This window comes from Dermacentor albipictus, chromosome 7 (assembly GCF_038994185.2).
Source record: "Dermacentor albipictus isolate Rhodes 1998 colony chromosome 7, USDA_Dalb.pri_finalv2, whole genome shotgun sequence".
In the NCBI taxonomy this organism is placed as follows: Eukaryota; Metazoa; Arthropoda; class Arachnida; order Ixodida; family Ixodidae; genus Dermacentor; species Dermacentor albipictus.
The window spans coordinates 108,086,422-108,107,230 of NC_091827.1; the positions used below are offsets into that span (position 1 = coordinate 108,086,422).

Consider the following 20,809-nt stretch of genomic DNA (forward strand, 5'->3'; position numbering starts at 1 on the left):
CTGAGGTCGAAATCATGTCATCCATGAAAGCTACAGCTGTCGTCACCAGCTTAAGGAAGATGTTTGCGACACACGGTGTGCCAGACGTTATCGTTTCGGATAATGGCACAGCATTCACTAGCTCGGAGTTGCAAACGTTTTTAAAGTGCAATGGTGTGCGTACTATTTTCACTGCTCCTTACAATCCCGCCAGTAATGGTAGGGCGGAGAGAATGGTAAGAGAAGTTAAAGAAGCGTTAAAGAAGCAACAGGAAGGTTCAACGCAGTGCAAGGTTTCGCGGTTCCTGTTTAAACAGCACACGACGCCGCATTCGGTCACGGGGAAATCTCCGGCAGAATTGATGTTCGGACGAAGGCTGAGGACAGCCTTGGACAGACTTCATCCGGACCGGCAATACATGCCGGAACCGCAACGACCGGAGATTAAGAGGTTCCACGTCGGTGACGCGGTCTATGCTAAAAGCTTTTGTCCAGGTCCAAGGTGGAAGGCGGCCAGGGTTGTGGCAGTGCGAGGCCCGGTGTCGTACATCGTCCAGCTGGACAACGGCGAACGCCATCACAGGCACCGGAACCAGTTGAGGAGCGCCTGGACGAGGCTCGAAGCCGATCCAGTCTCAAGTGCAGACTACCACGTCAGGCTGCCTCCTACAGCCAGACGACCACAACAGCTGCCGGTCAGCACGGAAGCAGCCGCAGGGGCAAGACCGGGACAAGCTACCCAAGACCCGGTCGAGACGCGAAGATCAACACGCGTTAGACGGCCTATCGCACGTTATGGCATTGATGACTAACCAGACATTTTGCAATTGTGTAACGAATCTTAGGGGAAAGGAATGTTGTATACTGATATCGCGTGTCACACTACATTTTCATGATAATCGCTTATCGGCCACGCAAGCAGCAGTCGGCAGATAACATGTTCATCACCCTATAAAAAGGGCATGGCATCAATAAACGTTGTCTGTTCCACCCTGGCGTCCGGCTGATACGCTACACTGAGGATCCCTTTTGGCGGCATTTTTAACTCGGATAATAAAACCGCTCAATGCAGGCAATAAAATTCGTTTCGAAAGCAAACGAAAGTGACCCCCTATAAATGACGTTAGCGTTTGATTGAGCTGTTCAGGCAGCGCTGTGGGTCACCGCCCGATACTTGCGTCGGTGGTTATGTAAATTTACGTCAGGAAATAACTAAAAGATATTGGAATAGTTTCACGTTATAGTGCCACTGATTACGTCGAGACGCATAACCACTGGGGTACAGACATTCATTGAGTGTCGTACACCGCAGGCCAAGGAGATGATAGTCTCGCACTAGCGACATGCGTTGCAGCATGTCAAGTGTCTGAAGCAAGTGTCTCGCAGCAGCCGCAAGCCGTAAACGATGGACTGGCCACACGTCCTTGTATATGTTAAAGTTCGCGCTCGTCCGCGCAGCCAAACCTCAGCTTGAGTAGTTGCGCTCTAGCGTGACGAGGCAAGCATCGACAGCGAATGCGTTGCGGAAACGTTCTATTTGCGACGCGCTGATCTGGATGCTGCTTGAATAGGCGGCGAAGATCAGCAGACCAACGTCATCAAGCTCTCACAAAATTTCAGGACACACACACAGCGGTTTGAGCGCAAGCTGAAGCCAGTCGAACAGCCTCTTCATTTCCGGTGGTTCTAACGTGTGAAGGTCTCCATTGAGCAATGAGAGATACCCAACGTCGACCAAAAGAAGAGTGATGAATAAAGAGCGGTGTCGTTGAGCGAGGCTGTAGACCGGTAATGTCACCAAAGACAGGACCACGATCCTATCCCGGGGACAAGCGGAAATGTATATCGACAGTATGTCGACTAGCGTGTAACGGATGGTTCATTAAGGTCGCTGCGGGTTTGTCTTGCGCCTAGCAGGAGCGAGTATTGTAGAAATTGTAGCGCGCAGCCTTATCCTAAATGCAAATCCTGAATAAAGGTACATAGAATGGTAGAGTGGAGGCAGGGAGGAGAGGCACAGCTTGGGTAGAACCGGGGTATTCGTGAAACGAGTGAATAACACCCCTCCCATTCTTCCCTCGCCGTTCTCATACAGGACGGGACCGGGAAAAGACGACGGGAGAAAATAACAAAACTCTACTACTTTAGAAATGACGGCGGTTGCGGGCGCACTGAAAGCACGGTAATATACGCTTCTGTTATTTCTAATAAATAATCACCATGCAAAATTTCTCAAGTGGACAACTGACGCAGGCCGTGCAAACACAAAGCCACAATTAATTACCGTAGGATACATATAGGTGACACTACTGAAGGTGGTCGCACGTTAAATTACAACTTTTCCGCCCGCCGTGGTAGCTTGATGGTTACGGCATTGCTCGAGGTCGTTGGTTCAATCGCCACCGCGGGAGCAGGATTTCGACGGGACCGAAACGCAAAAACGGTCGTGCAATTTTATTTCGGAGCGCGTTAACGAACACCTGGGTACCAAAGTTAATTCGGTGCAAGCCCCTATGGCGTGCCGCATAATCAGATAGTGTTTTCGCGTAGAGAACCATAATTCTGCCAACACGTTTGCCACGATGTGATGTGCCATATGAAGCAATGGTAATTGTCAACCCTCTCACAGGTTACAAACAATCGCGCAAAACAACGCCTCAAGCAAACACGGCTTGCTGTGGGTTATGTAAAACGCAGACTAAGAGCAGTTGTGTGCACATGGTAACATTTGCCATCAAGTCAATAATCTCGTATTGCACTATACGCTGAAGAAATTATGCATTTGCAGTCAGTGTTACCACTAATTAACGGCAATCAAAACGTATAACACAGAAAGCTTCACTTACATTGATTGGCATAGTGCGTGGGATCCGCATAATTTAAGACTATGAATTGATAGGGTTAAGAATGGCGCTCATTATTACAATATTTTCATTCGTGCTGAGCCAAAGCGGCTGTCGTGTCCACGATAGAATTGATTTAAACCGCTGCAATACAATGGTCATTACACCATTGTAAATTTCCGTGGGATTGTAGTCGTCGAAATGGGATACAAATGACAGTAAATTCAGGAGGTTGATGAACGGCAAGAAGGCAGAAGCTTGCAGAAGACCTCAGGAAAATAAAATGACTATTTGAGCAGCGTGCCCAGGGGGCCGTGCTATGGTTTCAAGGACTATTAAAAATCCCCCAATATATGAACAGAGGCCGCGAGAATGCGGGCATGTTGGGAAAAGTGAAACCGCTGGAAATCTCAAGACACCATTAGCTTAACAATGAACGATGACCTTAAGAATACAAAAAAAGACGATAATGGTGACAGGGTGGCGAAATTTTGGCACTAACAAATTGGCTAATGGAGCAGTTCAGTTGAAACCCGATGGTGCGAAATAAGGCGAGAATGTCGGCAAGTGTTGAAGAGAGGTCAAGTACGTAGGTCATACCGTCGATGCTAGGGCCCGGCAGCTGTTAGGCGATTGTACGTACGAGCTAGATGCCTGGTCCTCAGTCGTTACAGGATAATTCGGATCTGTAATATTGGATGCGGACTCCATCACATTAACTACAGTGCTCTCTACGGTGTCATTCTTCTACGGCTGGTACGGATTCTCGGGCAATGAGGATGGAACAAATTATCTGACGGGCCGACTGTCACCTTCCTCGAACTTCCAACATTCCTTACCCGCAGTAGTTGCTTAGTTTCTACTAGGTACGGCTGCTAATCCCGAGGTGGCGGGATCGAATCCGAGTCACGGCAGCAGTAATTCTGTGCTTGTGAAACGCGAAAACACCAGTGTACTTAAGGTTAGGCTCATGTTAACGAACCCTAAGTGGTCTAAATTATTGCGGAATCTCCCACTATGCCGCGTATCATAATGAGATCAAGGTTTTTTGCCCATGAAACCCTATAATTTTTTAGGTAACATTCGTTAAGGATGTCCTTGGCAGTCGCACAACTTTTGAATACAAGTAAGTGTCGCGCATTGTCCACGATGTCTTTGAGTATGTGAGTAGCCTTTATGGTGTTGGATACCTGCTAGTCTATACTACGGCTATATTATAAAGGTGGAATGGCTACGTGGTAGTCAGTATGGAGAACAGACAAATCCCGCGTATATTACTGCACAATAATTTTAAATAGCGGTATTTCTTTGCACACGTGGGTAACCGCGGCAGAAGACTACACTGGGAACTAACTGCAAGTAATATATATGGCATACCCAAACGTGTACCTGGCTCGATGGCCAGTAAATTTGATGCATTATTGCGAGCAGCTTCGACCAAAGCATTCTAACAGACGACGGCACAGAGACAGTTTGCACAATTCTTGTGTCATGACTTTTGCCTAAAGGTGCCAGAGCAACAAAGCCATGTATATATTCTAGTACGCAAGCGCCTCTCGATTTGCAGCTGCTTTGGCAGCCCATGAGTCCGGATAGCAAAGTCGCTAAGGAAATAATTGCGGACACATTAATGAAATCGACAGGTCAAAAGGAAAAGTCATCCACGGTGGGGTCTCTTGTAGACGCTGTGCGATGTTGGGAGGTTAAGAATGTGTGCTGACTGTAGGAAGGCTGCTACGGGGTGCTTCTGACGGTTGCCGTAGCCTGTTCACTCCATACTATGAAACAGAAAATAAAGGAAAAGAAAGAGCAACAAAGAACCATATCAAAAGCCCGGAATCAATAATCGCTGGTCGCGATTAAATGCTTTTAGGATAAGCTTTTGCAGGCGACCAGCGGCTACGTTTTATGAAGATCACTGATAACGCTGCCGGGATACTCATTGTGGTAAGTTCAATGTGCTGGGATAGTTGATAATTATTTCATTTTTTGTTTTCTTGACGTCATCGTCGCGTCACCGTGAGAAGTTTGAAAAGTATCAGGTCAGTATGCCACGTGGTGGTACTCACGCGAACTAAGCCCCCGTGACCAGAAAAGCTGAATACGAATAAATGGTAGCTACGGAGAAGGCGAATTAAATTGAAGTATGGCATACAACACAACTCACATTGAAACGCTGGATCGGGCTCGCCTTTGGCCTGCTCAATCTTCTTGGTGTACTGAGCAATGAAATCTTGCTTGGTGTTCTCCGTCGACGGCGGTTTGTATTTTTTAATCTGTTCCCTTGAATCAAAATAAAACGTCATGATGGGATTGAGAGATGAAAATACGCTGTGGTGTAATAGTTGGCTAAGCCAAGGTCAGGTTCAGCCTCTCGGATGCATTTCACTCTAGTTCAATAACTTTTATGCTTTCATGAACAGTCGATGATCAGATAGCAAAACGTCACTGAAGGTACACTAAGCGCAGAGCGGCAAAGGAAGTCGCAAGTAAAGGCAAGCATCGATGTTCGTGTAAGCGCGCATCAAGAAATTGGGGGCCCTACAATAAACGTCGGTGACACCGTCCGCTGACTGCCTCTGAATGGTTGTAAACAGCTGTAAAGACATCTCTGCCTGTTTTTTTCACATGTCAATGAATGGCAGTCAGTGCGTCTTTTGAGTCTTCACCTTAGTTGTGCCTCATTCGTTAAAAGCTTCATTAGAATCAGGCGCACTATAGCCCACACAGCTGTTTGCAAAAAAAACTTTAGAATAAACATCAACTGTGAAGTACGGCTTGCCACCATAAACACCATTCTAACCGGTTATGTGTATGACACATACTCCTTGAACCTTGAGCAACACTAAACTTAAGAAGTGCATTGACAGCCACATTACGGAGCAGTCACGTCTGCAACTTCTGTCATTATGGACACCAAGTTCTTGTAAATATCTGAGTGCTGATTTTTTGTGATTTGCAACCAAAATTATGTTTAAGAAATTAATTTTGTTCGTGGTGGTGTTGCACGTAACGGAAATGTACTGTTTGCCATGGTATAGGGCTATGACTTTCGTATACATTCTCTGAGAAACCAATGTCAAGTTAAGCAGTGCTCAAGATTTTCGGAACTAAGGTATTGCTTTCGGCAAAATACCGTAATGGTACAAATAAACAAAAAGACGTGCAATGAGCATGTTTAAAGAAACACTGTTGCCAATTATTGACATAATTGGGAGAATTAACTTTCTTAAGGGGAAATTCCTGGTGCTCAAACCGGTCTAGATTGGTACTGCTCATATTTTTGAGAAGGTAATAGAAGATGCACGTGCCAAATAACCTTCCCAGGCAAGTGCGTGTAGTAGAATCCTAGAAACGACTGCATGCTCGTAGGTTCTATTAATAAATATAATACACGTTTGCAAGATTTCAAAAAAATTCCATGAAATATCCACTCTCGTGCACCCGTCAACCTCACAACTACTTCCTTTCCTCGGCTAATCAATAATCCCACAAGATACGCTAACGAGATCGGTGAAAAATCGTAATCCAATTTAATTTCATCTACAACTTGAGTGGCAAGAACATTCGATGAACAAAATTGTTAGGAGCCGATACGTAAGGTAACAAGGTCTTCATACTTTAAAAAGCAACTTTTACGTTGTTTTACGTAAGGTACAACATTTGAAAGCATTTACCTTGCTTTATTGTGCGGATTTCTTAGAACCTAGGAGCATTATACATTTTATATGACAGACCACAACACGTTTCGACGACGGAGCGCGTGAGCAGAGACTAACTTACGCACTGATAAGACTGTTCGTCACATCAAGTTGTCAAATATTTTTTTCACTTTCTGCTCTTCCTTTATCAATGGCGATATAATCAAACGGAAGTAACACAAATGAACGTTTGCGAATCTGAAATTAACAACCATCATGGTTCGTGCAGTGTTAGCAACATCTACCGCGGCTTGCCTGTTCTAGGCTGCTCATTTATCTGCACGCTTATTCTGCTTCCTTGGAGGTTCCCCTTACGTGCAAGCTAAATTTACGTTCCAGAAAATTTACCAGTTAAGGCATCAGTATGATATGGAAAAAAATATCTTTAGGTATAGTGGAGTATTAGCTTATTTTGTTTTCACCAGAAAAGCAGTCTTTCCTGAGGTTTGCGGCCGAATTTCCACTAAGCGCGTACTTATAGGCATCAGCACTGCACGTACAGAAGTGCGGGCTGGCGTTTTTCTTATTATGATGTTCGGCAACAAGCTGTATAAGCTCCTCATTTATTAATGAAGCAGCTATACATCTTCAACTGCATCACTCTCCCTGATTTCATACATGTGCAAACCTATGTACTTCTACTTTCGCTGTTCGCATGGCACTCCGCAGCTGAAGCTTCAGGCTTAACATACTTCGGTTCAGAAATGAATTATTATGGTAGTTTTAATTTTTGCAAGGAAGTAAACATTGCTTTAACGTATATAATGACAATTCTAACTTGAACATAAGGTGCATTCACGTGAAAGCATTTCGTCGTTCCTTATACGACCAAACTTGTTCCAGTAACATCTTTTTGAGCACATTTGTTGCCACACATGCATCTAAGAAATGCTTGTTTTGTTCACTTCACTACGCCCCTGTTCCTGCCTTCGGCACCTTCCGTCGAAAGCATATTTGCGGCCAAAGGACTACGCAACTTACAGGAGCCGCATCGTAACCTTTTCTGCAAGGCGTTAGCGGCGATAATGACATGTCAAAACGTCTCTGAAGGTACGCTAAGCTTAGAGCAGCAAGGGAAGTCACAAGAAAAGCCAAGCATTGATGTTTGTGTAATCGCGAATCTAGAAATTTGTGGCCTGCCGTAAACGTCGGTGACACTGCCCAGTGACTGCCTCTGAACGGTTCTAAATAACCGTGAAGATATCTCTGCCTGATCATTCAGGTGTCAACGAACACGAAAGTATGATAAAATAAAGGATTTCGTGACTATGTAAGTAATATTAATGGCACGGTCATGAGAAGAAAGCGAATGTATTCCTTTACCGATAAATTATAAATATACATATAACTTAGCACCGCTGACTATTCCGATTGTTGATACGACACTGATAGCACTGCGCTCAGTGGGAAAAAAAGAATATTTTGACGGCAGGACTTCTGTGCGGTCTTATTTTTTTCTCTTCATTCATGTATTTCTTATTCAATGTTTTCACTGCCTTTCTCTGTGTCCGGTCTTTTTTTTCCAATTCGCTCTCAGCAAAAGATTAACTGTGCCGTTGAAATTAGCTACTGCACATAAAACACTCTACACTGCCGACAAATAAAGCCTGCCTTTTGTACAAATGCAGGTGTTTCAGATCACAGTAATGAACCACAGTAATGCACGCTCTTCTACGCGACAGACATAAAGCTGCGGGTCTCCATGCTAATTTTACTTTTGACTAGTTTGCAGTCTGACGCGCTCCATTAATGTCAACATAAAATTATGAACTTTTTAAAGAGATATTGCATAGTGGACTTACCTTATAAAGGATTCGTAATCATCCATTATTTGGCATGCTTTCCCTACCCTGGTAAAAGGGACGCGCTCTACCAGGTTTCGCAGCCACCGCGGCGTGCTCTCGAAGAGTGGGGCCGTAAGCATTATGGAGCCCAAAATCTCGAGGTGTTTGGTGAAGCGCTGTTGCACAGCATTCTCGTCGGGTAGTCCCGACGGGAAGAAAAAATGCGCAACATTGCCGACTGCACAATTCATGACAAGGCGACGTACTGACAATGATTCACCAAGGGTTTCTTCCAACTGCTTGGCCAGGCGGCGGAAGCGCATCTGCAAAGGTAGACGGACATGGTGACTTTGTAGGTAAGGTGCAGAAACAGAGAAGTGTTTGGAACCCAACCGTGACTCAAAATATTGCCGAAGGTTGCATTTATTTGTCCCGTAACGTAAGATTTGATGAGTATGAACGCACGAATATTTCCGGACAATGGTAAATGTTATTATTGGCGGACAACCTGAAGGATGCATTTTTGGCTTTGCGCACAAACATGTGAATTGTGTTATTGTCGCTTTCACAATGCCGCCTAGTAGAGAACGAGTTTCACGCTACAGCCACCTTCACAAATAATTCTGGGGCTCAATTCTGAACTCTTCTTTCGAAAGACACTGTTTCCCTTTGTGGGAGCCCTCAGTGTCGTAAATATTACTAGTGCTGTGAGCGTTTATATGTGTCACGGTGATGATCTCAAGAGTGGCAAGCGAAGTGTTTGTTGCTATGCCTCCACAATAGCTTCTGCTGATGATTCCTTGTATAATGACAATAGCGCTCTGGAGGGGGGGGGGGGGGGTAAGCCGGAAACCAGTTGGTAATCTAATAAACGGACAAAACGTACAATCTGCTAAAGAAAAAGAAATCTATAACAAATAATTTAAGGTGGTGTAATAGTGTAGCAGTCCACATTGCATAAAGAAATAGAAGTGAGAGTACCTGGTATTACTATTATTAAGGTGTACACCTGGAAAAGTAAATGGTCGCGTCAAAGAATTCAGTTAAATTTGGAATATTCTTAACAATTATTATATTGCGAATTTATCGTTATGGCACGTCGCACGGCAGCCATGAGTTCTTGATGTTGACGTCGTCGTCTTTGTTCCCCTTTCGGCGAGTCATGATTTTTTTACACGTCGATGCAACAGTATGTCATGCATCACGCTTCACTGGCATCTGTGCTTACGAAAAGTTTTCGCGTAAAATCTTTTTGAAAAAAAAACTGGCGCAGCACCTTTTGCAGCAAAGATAGCTGAGCGCATTAAAACTCCTATAATGACATGGAATGCCTAGTATTCTTTCCCGACGTTTCGTTGCATTGAATTACACAAAATAAATTTTCCAGCTTTGCTCGTAAATTTTGCAGGACAGTGAAATTTCAGAATCAATTTACCCTACATTATATTTACCGGTAGGCGGAGAGAATTCATTATGTGGCAGCGCCTGCCAGGAGGCACTTGCCAAGCATCTCTTCACACCGAGATGCAGAGCACATTCAAAAGGCAGAGACATGATGTCGTAACATTTGAGGTAAGTAGGTTACTCGGGCTTGGAACGGGGGAGGGGAGTAGATGGAGTAGCGAACAGGATCGGCGCATGTTTAAAAAAGTGGAGGCGAGCGTGGTGCGCTCTGAAAGAATGCGAGATGGTGAATACTGTTTTTAGTGCGACAGCAGTTCATACCTAGGCTAGCTGTGCCCATTCGCATGCCTTCGTTTTACGCCACCACCCAGACCATCACGATCTGCTCAAACTTTCACGCTCAATTCACAGCCACAAAATAGTGAAATAAAGCATAAGTTGCCACATGGTATTTAAGCAGGGTGTGATACCCGGCCAGTTGGTATTTCAAGCTGAAGCGACTATCGCAAAAGTAGACATGGGACACTAAAAGGCGACAAAGACAAGCATGTCCTTGTCGCCTCTTTATTGTCCCGCGTGCACGTTCGCGCTATTAACCTCAGCTCTGTATTTACCGCCTGGCGGAGTATTCAAAGCCGCTACTATCATTACTAATATGGATGAGATAGTTCAAGTGGCTCAGGAGCTCGATATACCCGCGACGATAATGGAAGAGAGCATAATCTAGAGGAATTTATTATCCCACAAGTAACACCGGAAGACGTACAGAAAGCAGCAGCAACAGCAGCAGCAGCAGCGGCAGCAGCAGGAGCAGCGGCAGCAGCGGCAGCAGCGGCAGTGGCAGCGCCAGCAGCAGCAGCAGCAGCAGCAGCAGCAGCAGCAGCAGCAGCAGCAGCAGCAAGCAGCAAGCAGCAGCAGCAGCAAGCAGCAGCAGCAGCAGCAAGCAGCAGCAGCAGCAGCAGCAGCAGCAAGCAGCAAGCAGCAAGCAGCAGCAAGCAGCAAGCAGCAAGCAGCAGCAAGCAGCAAGCAGCACAAGCAGCAAGCAGCAGCAAGCAGCAAGCAGCAGCAAGCAGCAAGCAGCAGCAAGCAGCAAGCAGCAGCAAGCAGCAAGCAGCAGCAAGCAGCAAGCAGCAGCAAGCAGCAAGCAGCAGCAAGCAGCAGCAGCAAGCAGCAGCAGCAAGCAGCAGCAGCCGCCGCCGCCACCGCCGCCGCCAATGCCAATGCCAGAGAGATCGGTAGGCACATGTCTCCTATTTCTTTGAGAACTATTATGAAAAGTTCAGTTTTATTAGGCATAATAATACAACTTTAATGTGGACACTTCAGTATTCCGTGGTGAGTTTTCGTGGTTTGGTGACGCCGCGTGAAAGAAACGCGATGTAGGAACAGCCGAAAAACATTTTACCGATAGCGTAGGGCCAATGGAAAAAAGTGTCGAAGAAGAAATTTTTTCTGTTGATCGGACTAATCCTGCATAGCCACTGTGTGCCCGTCATATTAGAGGCGGAGTTTCCATAATTTTTGACACGTCGAGTGGCAAAAAAGACGCTTCGAACTGATCGCCTGTCCTGTGGTGTTTTTCTTCTTGCTTTCATTTGTCCTCGTTTTCTCGTCCGGTTAGAGTAATGCCATTGAAGGGGTACTTTTCCTGGGTACTGAAGACGGTGACTAGCGTAAATGAACACAACCTCATATGCGACAGTTGCAAATCTGTATTGACCAGATGCTTTATTTATGGAAGAAAAAGAAGGCCTGTATTAACTAACCAAGAAAAAGACATGAATTTGTTTGCACACGCGTGACCTTTTTCTACCGACTGTAAAAAACGGAATGAGTACTAAATTTCATAACATACGTATGCAAACGTAAAAAATAGTTTTTCTAATGAAGCACGATTTACAACATTTGAAATACAAAGATAAACATCCTATTCGTATATTTAGACTTTGTGGAAGCCCGAAATATTATAAGGAGACATCAAATTATATTCCATACTAAGTGCTGAAAGTATTCAGCAAGAACAAATTCTGTCAGACAGGTATTTCTTGTTACGTCAGTGACATGTGTAGTAGAAATTAGAGTAGGACCACCTTAAATGGGAATCGACCACGTAAAAAGGACTATCTGTATGAGTATAAAATCTGCCTTTAAGTGCTGACATGTACCTACATCATACAAATGTTAAACATTTGTCGTTGAAAACTATGCTCAGACTTTTACGAACAAAGTAATCCATTACTGAACGGGGAAAAGCCTAACGTAGGCTAGAATGTTCCAGTGAGGATGATAAAATTTGTATGAAATGTTCAATCTATTACGCGATAGGAATGCTGCAACTGTAAGGAAATGTAGCAGCCACTGGCGCTTGAAGTGAAGAAATAAGACCAAATATATGAGACATTCTTGCCAGAACAATTTTGCAAATGAGCATTATATAAAAAGTATGCGAAGTGGGCGTGATCAGTTCACTAATTGTTTCAATGAGTAGGACAGTGCACAATGCCTCAGCATTTCCACACTGATGTTAGAACGTTAGTTCAAAGGAATTGATCTAAACAATTTAATGTTGCAACAATGACAACATATAGCTACTTAGCTTTTAGAGTTTTCACAACAACTAGGTGCTCATTGTTCACGCAGTCATTAGAAAATACCTCTACAAATGTTGCCTAATACGATTTAATATAACTATTTTTGAATTTCTAGTTTCTTACCATCATATGGTCCTCCATCTGGGTCTTCGCAAAACCGAGGTCATGCAGCATACTCATGCAAAATGTCTTATTCATTTTCCAAACGTCTCCATTTTGTGTCCCTATGCCTGAAAGAAAATATAATCGAGGCTTACAATACTAAAATAAAGCTATTAACCAAAAACATTATTCCCATCTTGAGTAGTACGGGGATTATTCTATGACGTATATGTACCCCGCCATGCCTCTACAGACGACATAACTTCCACTTTTGTACAGGAGCAATTCAGGTGACAGAGCACTCTCTTTCTCTCGTAACGCCGATAGCAACGGCGCGACAGACTACAGGCCTTCACACCTATCCCTGACTAGGACTGGGATGCCTCCCCAGATGAACATTGTCATATACCATCATTCTAAGATTTTTTTCAATATTTCACTTCCTAATGTCGCCTTCGCAGCGATGCTTCTGTTCCGTTGTCAATGCCTTAGCTTATTACTTGTCTCTTACATGACAGCATGTCACTTATGGTGGTAGTGTTTCTCTGAACATTTCGTAATTTCTGAGCCGCAATGAATCAAGATTTGTCACGTCTTCTAAAATTGACACATTTGTTGCGAAGGCCAGTCCACCTGACGACGTGCCGTTGGCGCATCACCTTCTTAGAAAAAGCCCTCTGCATACATTATTATAAGCTCGATCCATATCGCTTTGGTACATGCATTCTTGAAGTGACTTAGTAAAACGCGCAGTGGAGTGTTTACTTGCGCAGTGGAGGCACGTGATCATGCCATCGAAGCAACAAGGAAGCGAGAAGGCACGCTTTCCGGCGCAAAGTGTTTGTGCGCGAAAACCATATGTAAATGATACATCACAGCTAACATTACAGCTCCTCGCTGGCGGCCGAGAGTAAGCAAATCAATACACTCGCCTGTATGGTGGCTCAAGGATAAAACATCTAATTCAAACAATGGCCCAACCAATGTGCTACAGCTAGGCTCCATAAACCCGAAGGGCCGCTGGGGCATTTTTCTAAACTTCCGCAACGCTGATAACAGAATACCAGCATTCCACCATTACGAAAGAAAACTTTCGTGCAACATATATTACCTTCAGACAACATGCAACGTATCTTTCAGTATAAATTCAAGGCCATCACGCAGGTTCTGTTGCTGGCTGTTACTTGATAATGACCATTCGTGGCTGGGATTAACAGGCGACTAATACTGTCGGCTTTCGCCACAGGAAAACGTTTGCGACATTTCCCTATACGCCAACTGTAACAATATTTCGGACAAATGAAAAGCTTTCTTTAGGTAGTTAGGCTATAGAAGACCATCCGCGCAAAAAAAATACGGTCCAATTAAGACTTGCGCTGCAAAGGAAACCTCGTAGAAGTAACCTTCTTTATACCGGCACTGAAAAAAAATATCCATTTTCATTCCACCCGTGAAGTGGACGTACAGTGAAACTGTGGCCGACGTTAGACAAACACCACCGAAGTTACAATAGTACTACGACCCTGATGGAAGTTAGACACCATTAGACTTTCGGTTCTTCGCCCCCAAAGTTCCCCGAGCCTTGGCAACACGCCGATGCTGGCCGTCCGTACTGCCATTTCTTTTTCCTTTGTCGTTATTCGTACTCACGTTGCTCTTCGGCAGACCTACGTTTAGTGGCCTAAACATAGCGCAATCGCAAGGACGCTGAAATCCATTGCGAGGCTACTTCTTGTAAAGGCTGCCCCCATCTGCCATTGGCTTGCGCCTATTGACGTCGGTCCAAGCACTTCCATCTGCAGGTGGGCTCTGTCGAGTGGTGTCAGGCCATAAGCCGACTCTTCCAGCTTTCGTTTGAGGTGTGCCTGAGTGACCACTGCAGCTAGGGATCGTACTGTTTCAACGCGACAGCCTTAAAGAGCTCGTGTCACAGAAAAACCGGTGTCTTCGGTGGCATTGGCCATGAGCGAAAAATGGTGGAAGGCAATTGATAAATAAAAACAACTTGCAAGATGGGCTGGGTGGGCATCGAACGAGGCTCTCCGGAGGGTGAGACGGAAACGCTACCACTCAGCCATGAGTTCGATGGCTCAAACGAGACATAGGCGCCTCTAGTGAATGCGGTGTTGCCTTAAAAACGTGCCGTAGAAAGTATTACTGCGGTGTATATCAGTAATTATGAGCATGTAAATTACAGAAGTCGCAGTTAAGCGAGTCGCGAAGTAGGTTTCCGCTACATTTCTTCTGCGCTTGGAGCACACGCAGAGTCATCTTGCGGCAAACACAGAAGACCCCCTCCTCGCAATGTACGGCGCTGCCGAAGACAGGTGGCACGCCACTCGCCCGCTTCTCCCCTTCGTTTCGGTTGAGCGTATTGGGGCCGTGCGGGGACCGGTGCGAGGATGCCCCAATAGCCTTTTGTTTAATAAGCTTTCTCGCTCTCTCCCCTTCCAACTTCCAGCGTGCGTCACTCGAACCCTCCTCTTTAGCGACGCGGCTCCTCTTTCAACTCACAGCGGACTTCCTAGTTGCAGCGTCCGATACGGGACGCCTCTCACGTGACCGCTGTGCCGTAGCGCGTCTGGCGGGAAAGCGTCCCCTGTGATATGTGCCGTGCTGCTGGCGAAGAGTCATGCGCCTGCGTGATGCTCCCAAGCGAGATAGAGGACTATTCCATCGAGGCGTCAGCCCCATGATCCCTCCGCCGTCAGGGCACTTCGCAGCCCGGCTATCCGTGCCGATCACGACGTTTGGCTCGCGTAGATCGTTTCTCCCACCGAGACACCGAGTTCTTTGGTTCGTTCCGCTGGCTCAGGCGCACCTTTCGTTGCCGCGCCGAACGCTGCGTTGCTCAAAGCTCACCGCGTGATTGGTGGGTGCAAAGTCCAATGCGGGGCGCCTCGTAAGGAATCGCTGCGCCGTAGCGCATTGTCTTATACCCCTTGGTGGGTCGACTGGAACGCTATCGCGTTCCGCTCTTGAAGGCGAAGCTTAAAGGGACACTAAATTGAAAAATGATTTCTTCTGCATCAGTAAATTACCTTTCTACAACAACAAAACACCACCCTTACAACGATAAGACGTTTGGTAAGCCAGAAAAAGCGCAAGAACGAATTACGGGTGGCGACGCCTACTTATTTCCCGTACCTGATGGCTGTGACGTCATAGATTTTTATGGCATCTTTAGGGCCTACTAATTATATATAGCGGTAAAAATTGACTACATTGTGTTCTAAAGGAACCAGATATTAAACATGGTAGGTTTCGGGAACCTTTACTCAGATAACGTGGCCCAAATGCGAAAAACTACTTTGGAATCCCTGACGTCACGCCTACGTACCGGCGCTCGGGTTTCGGCGCGAAATTTAAATACTGGTACTTGGACCTTCATTTTCTCATCTAATAATCAAACTATCTTTTTACTAATGAGTGCCTGCAGGGTTCAGAAACAATTCTTCATTAGGCTAAACTGACTTATTGTTTCGCTTTAGTGTCCCTTTAAGCGTTCTCCAATTTTATTTTTTGGACACTAGTTTGCCATGCTGACGATTAGGGCCGCAGCACAGGCTGTGCGACAGATGCAACAGGCATTGCGCCGACGCCCCAGGGCCAGATGTCACGTGCGCACGCATGCGTGCAGAAACGCCGCATACATCCTCACTTTAAAGGCGTCCTGCCAAGCGTAAGTGCCTTGGTTAAATGATAGACTTCTTTTCAAAAGTAAACTGCGTCAGAAAATTCGTTAAGTACGACTTACACACAAGCCACAGGTATGATAGCTTCTGGTTACAATCCGAATTTACGAGAAAACCTAATTCTATTACGTGGAATCTCAAACACAAAACCATTTTCCAGGTTCCGCATGAGGTGTGTCTGAGTGGCCGTGGCCGTGGCCGCTAGGTAGCCGCACTGTTTCGGTCCGAGCAAGACGCGTCGAGAAATTCCGACAATTTAGGGTCCAACAGCTTCGCTGTATATCTGGCGCCGTTAGCTGGTCGTCGGGAATACTTCGTGACCTTCAACACGGAGCACCTCTGCTCGGAGGTGGCGTGCGGGTATTTACATCGCAGCGACAACCACCAGGTTTGCACGTCCTCGCCTAAGGTGCTGTTTAACGGTCGCCTAAATAAAAGCTAACAAGCCAAGATTGCTTTCGTGATATATGCTACCCATTGTCAAGAATATGGTCAGGGAGAAATTTTGTGGCAGGTAATGAAGCGGCACACGAAGTCCAAGTCGTTTGTATGCTCAGGTCGCTGAGGTCTGCGCACTCCTCAATAACATGCAAACGCCATACACTAAACGCGCATTGCAAGTCCGGGATTCCCTTTAACCAGTACTTGCTGGTCTACCGTAAAAAGATGGTTTGCCATCCACAACCACTGCGACCATTCCGGCAGTAAGTCAACTGCGCTTCCATGCTTTCATCTAAGCATGAAAGTGCCTTTCTCTGAAGAAGACGAGAAGAGAGGGAGTTAACCGAGGGGCCCGATTTTTATTAGTGATAACATGAGAAGCCAACAAACACTGACACCAAAGACAACATAGGGGAAATTACATGTGCTTAATAAATGAAATAAAGAAACGATAAATAATGGAAACTAAAGTGGATGCAAAAACAACTTGCCGCAGGTGAGAACCGGACCCACAACCTTCGCATTTCACGGGGGGAATTAAGCTGTGGAAGAACGGCAAGTAGCCTTGGCTGTGTACAGGTGGTCTCAATCATCTGCTCCCGATGGGATAACTTACGCTGCCTTAAGGCACCTAGGTTCAGCAGCACAGTGCTGTCTTCTGGTTATCTGCAGTCAATCGTGGAGTCGCAGCATTGTCCCTGACGGTTGAAAGCCTACACAATCGGTGTCTCCACTAAAGCCTGGGAAGTATGCGCTGTAGCTTACATCGTACCGTCCAGTTGCACTTGCGAGTCGTATCGCTAAAGTTATGCACAGGATGTTGACGACACTTTTGAAATGGTACCTAGAACATTGACCCTGAGGCTATGGCAGGTTTTCGACGTGGACGGCCTTCAATTGACAGCGTCATCGACCTCGTGACCTCCGTGCAGCAACAAAAGTTACGAAGCCCCTCTCTGTGGCAATCGCTTTAGACGAAAATGGCGCCTACGACAAAGTAACCCGTGAAGCCGTTTTCCAGCCTCTTCAGGCTGCATAACTCGGATGCCACGTCTCTAGGTGGATTAGTAGCTGTCTCTGACGGCTATCTGTGCTTTTGCTTAGAGAAGATGGCCAACAAATATATCTCCAGTCGTGATGTTCCACAATCCGGAGTGTTGAGCAGCTCTTTTTTCAATGTCGTTCTAGTGGGGCGTGTCGAAATGCTACCACACACTGATAATTTCTCGCTCTACGCTGACGACATTTGCACCTGGACGTCTGGCAATGTCTGCAGATTTCTACAGAAAATGGGCATTAGTGGCATTTACACGGAAACTCATGTCTTTCTACCCGTTGTGTATCGAAGGCCAGTCAACTACGTACAAAAAATCTCGCAAGTTCATAGGCGTTGTTGTGGCTCGTGATCTCACCAGGAATCTCAATGACTAATGCATTTGTATCACCCATTTGTATTGCGAATACATTTAAATTTGTAGGTGGACAACCGTGGGGACCACCCATGAGATCCATGTTGCAGCTATACACTGCACATTTCTCGGATTTTAGCGATACAGTTCTGTTTTTTTCCGCAACATATAGGTGTCCAAAACATGCCCTTATGTTTGTAAAGATATGCCAGCATATTTTAGTCCCACATATGCCCAAGCACTTCGGGAAAGACTGGCCTCCGGAAATGTAATTCGACCACTGCAACCATTGTCACTGCATGGGTGCACCCGATCACCAATCGTATCGTCGCTGAGACGCTAAGAACGCACATTCAAAACCTTTCACAGTGGTCATCCCACCATTTAACCTATTTTCCAGTGTGAAAACCACAGACGACACTGTCTGGTATCGCGAAGAGACACCATGGATCGATACCATCTGGCCGCAAGCCTGTGAAAAGCACAATATCAGCATTCAAGTGCTGCCGGCAAATTCAGGTATGCCAGCAAATTTCTGGAATTACTCATGAGTCAGGCCTGTCACCGCTAGCCCAAAATAAGTTGTTTCTGCTTCTCCTCAACAAGTCTCATTTTGAGCGCATGCACGTTTACACGGGCAACATCTCGTGTAAAAGTGAACATACGTGAGCTGCTTGCGAATATACACAGCAACATGACTACGTTCAAGGCATGATGAAGAAACAATTTCAACAGCGCTCTCTGAGCAGTAGTGGCTCTGTCGGACGCCCCACGATACCACGTCTACAGCAGCCGAACTTGCGGCACTTCACTTTACACAAAACTACATGTTATAAAAACCCTACAAGTTGTGCAGTTTGTCCTACAGCATGAGTTAAACGCGCAGCTGGTCTGCTAAATATAGCTAGCTCATCACCACGCGTTCGAGAAAGACCACGACATTGTGTTTCAATAGTTGCCAAGACATCCCATAATTGGCAAAGGCAGCGCATATTAAAGCTGCGCATTCAGATTTCGAGAAATATTGCTGCACGGCAACATCAGTTACTTGCTGGCTGCATCACACTTCTAGGATAGAATTCGCCGGGCTCCACTAACTCACGCTTCACTAACTCACGCTTCTACTCTCGCTACCCTTATCTGCAAGGTCGCCTGCCACCTGGACCATCCCGTCGCGAAACAAGCTTACTGTGAAACATGTGGTTGGGCGTCGCATTTAGCAGTGCATATTTATTCCTAATAGGGATGGCCAACAGGGCGACGTGCAACAAGTGCACGCCGCCAAGTTATAAAGCACTTTGTGTTTCACTGCCAATTATTTTGCACTCAACGACGTACACTACAATCTAAACTAAACAAGCTGGAGAATAGAGCACTCTCGGAAGTAGCTTGGACCATGGCCTATGCATTCTTGCATACAAAATGCCACAAAGGCCCTTCTCCCTCTCACGTAAGACTATAGAATCTATTGACTTGTGCACATGTTTATCTTCATCGGGTGACCACGTTTCAACACCTAACAAATATTATCGCACAGCGCAGGACGCACCTGCATGTATAGGAAGTTTCTGGAATGTTATCGATGGTTCCAACCACTGTCACTGAACTTTGTGTAATCTGATTGCATGTATGCGTGACGCGAATGGTGTAGGAATTTGTGGAAGACATGCGGGTTTCAGCGATAACGCCGACGGGGTTGACCCGCTGATCAGATTTTGACGTCTGCCGACTGTGTGCTTCGCAGTCGCCGTTCCTTAAGTGTAGCCTGTTTTTGTGGGCACAGGTTCGCCCAATACAAGCTAGTTTCGTATTCCACAGTGTTGCTACTGTGTTCTTTAGACCACGTTACAGCAGGAACACTTGTGAAATGGAGGTTCCTCTGTGTCTGACAATTATTGACTGACTACTATTTTTCTCTTTTCTTCTTATCTATGCTTCCACTTTCCCCCTCCGCAATTGTAAGGTAGCCAACCAGGCACGTCCTTGGTTGACCGCTTGACATTTAACTCTTTGTTTCTCTGTAACTCTGCTTGCACTTGACATTTAACAGCTGATCAGATGTCGCACTCTCACCGCCCATGCAAGGGGGCCTATGCAAAGAGTGCGAGCCGTCGCGAAAATCGTTTACCGATGTGTTCATTGCGAATGCCAGCTATTATAGCTGCTTGAGACCATGGTTGATCCAATTTGAACGTTCCGTCTTCACACTTACGATTAAGAACCAGCAACATGCCCAATCAGCTAACATAGTGCCCACACGTGTTATCGTGCGAAAGCTTAGGGCCAGCCTAATAATTAATTGTCAAGTACTCCCATTCTTGCTTTCTTGCCTTCCTTCCTTCTCTCCTTCCTTCATTCTGCTAATATTTATTCCTTGCTTGCTTACTCCATTTCTTTATTAGAGATTGTGGCGGAACATCGTGCAATAACAGCTCCTTTTCTTAACTGCCTTTCGACAAATTTGCTCACACAGACACACACACACACACACACACACACACACACACATATATATATATATATATATATATATATATATATATATATACTGTCGTAGAAGTGCCGGTGAAGTAAGTGGCAAAAGTGTAAGTGTGATTGACGTGTGTACCTCTGCCCTCAAAAGCAGGCTACACTCAAAGAACAACGTTAGCGCCAAACACAGTCGGTGATCGTCGGAAATCTCATCGGCGGATAAAGTGCGACAGTTTTATACCTGAGACATCGAACGTTCCAGAGTAATCGCTGGCTCCTGCATGTCTTACAGAATGTTCTACGCCATTCTGTCGTTCATGCATGCGATCAGATTACCCAAGCTTCAGCGGTAACAGACAGCGGATACAACCCCGCATAACATTCCAGA

The 20,809-nt window shown here is 45.7% G+C and overlaps 1 protein-coding gene across 1 annotated transcript in view; it reads right to left on the bottom strand.

Annotated features, from left to right (window-relative positions):
• LOC135903504 (cytochrome P450 2C20-like) overlaps positions 1-20,809 on the bottom strand; it is a 135,357-nt gene that overhangs the window by 37,741 nt on the left and 76,807 nt on the right. Inside the window, exons 4-6 of the mRNA XM_065433819.2 lie at positions 12,426-12,532; positions 8,326-8,630; positions 4,990-5,105 (exon numbers count right to left, since the gene is read on the bottom strand). Of these exons, the coding sequence (XP_065289891.2) occupies positions 4,990-5,105; positions 8,326-8,630; positions 12,426-12,532 (528 nt within the window). The remainder of the gene's footprint in view (positions 1-4,989; positions 5,106-8,325; positions 8,631-12,425; positions 12,533-20,809) is intronic.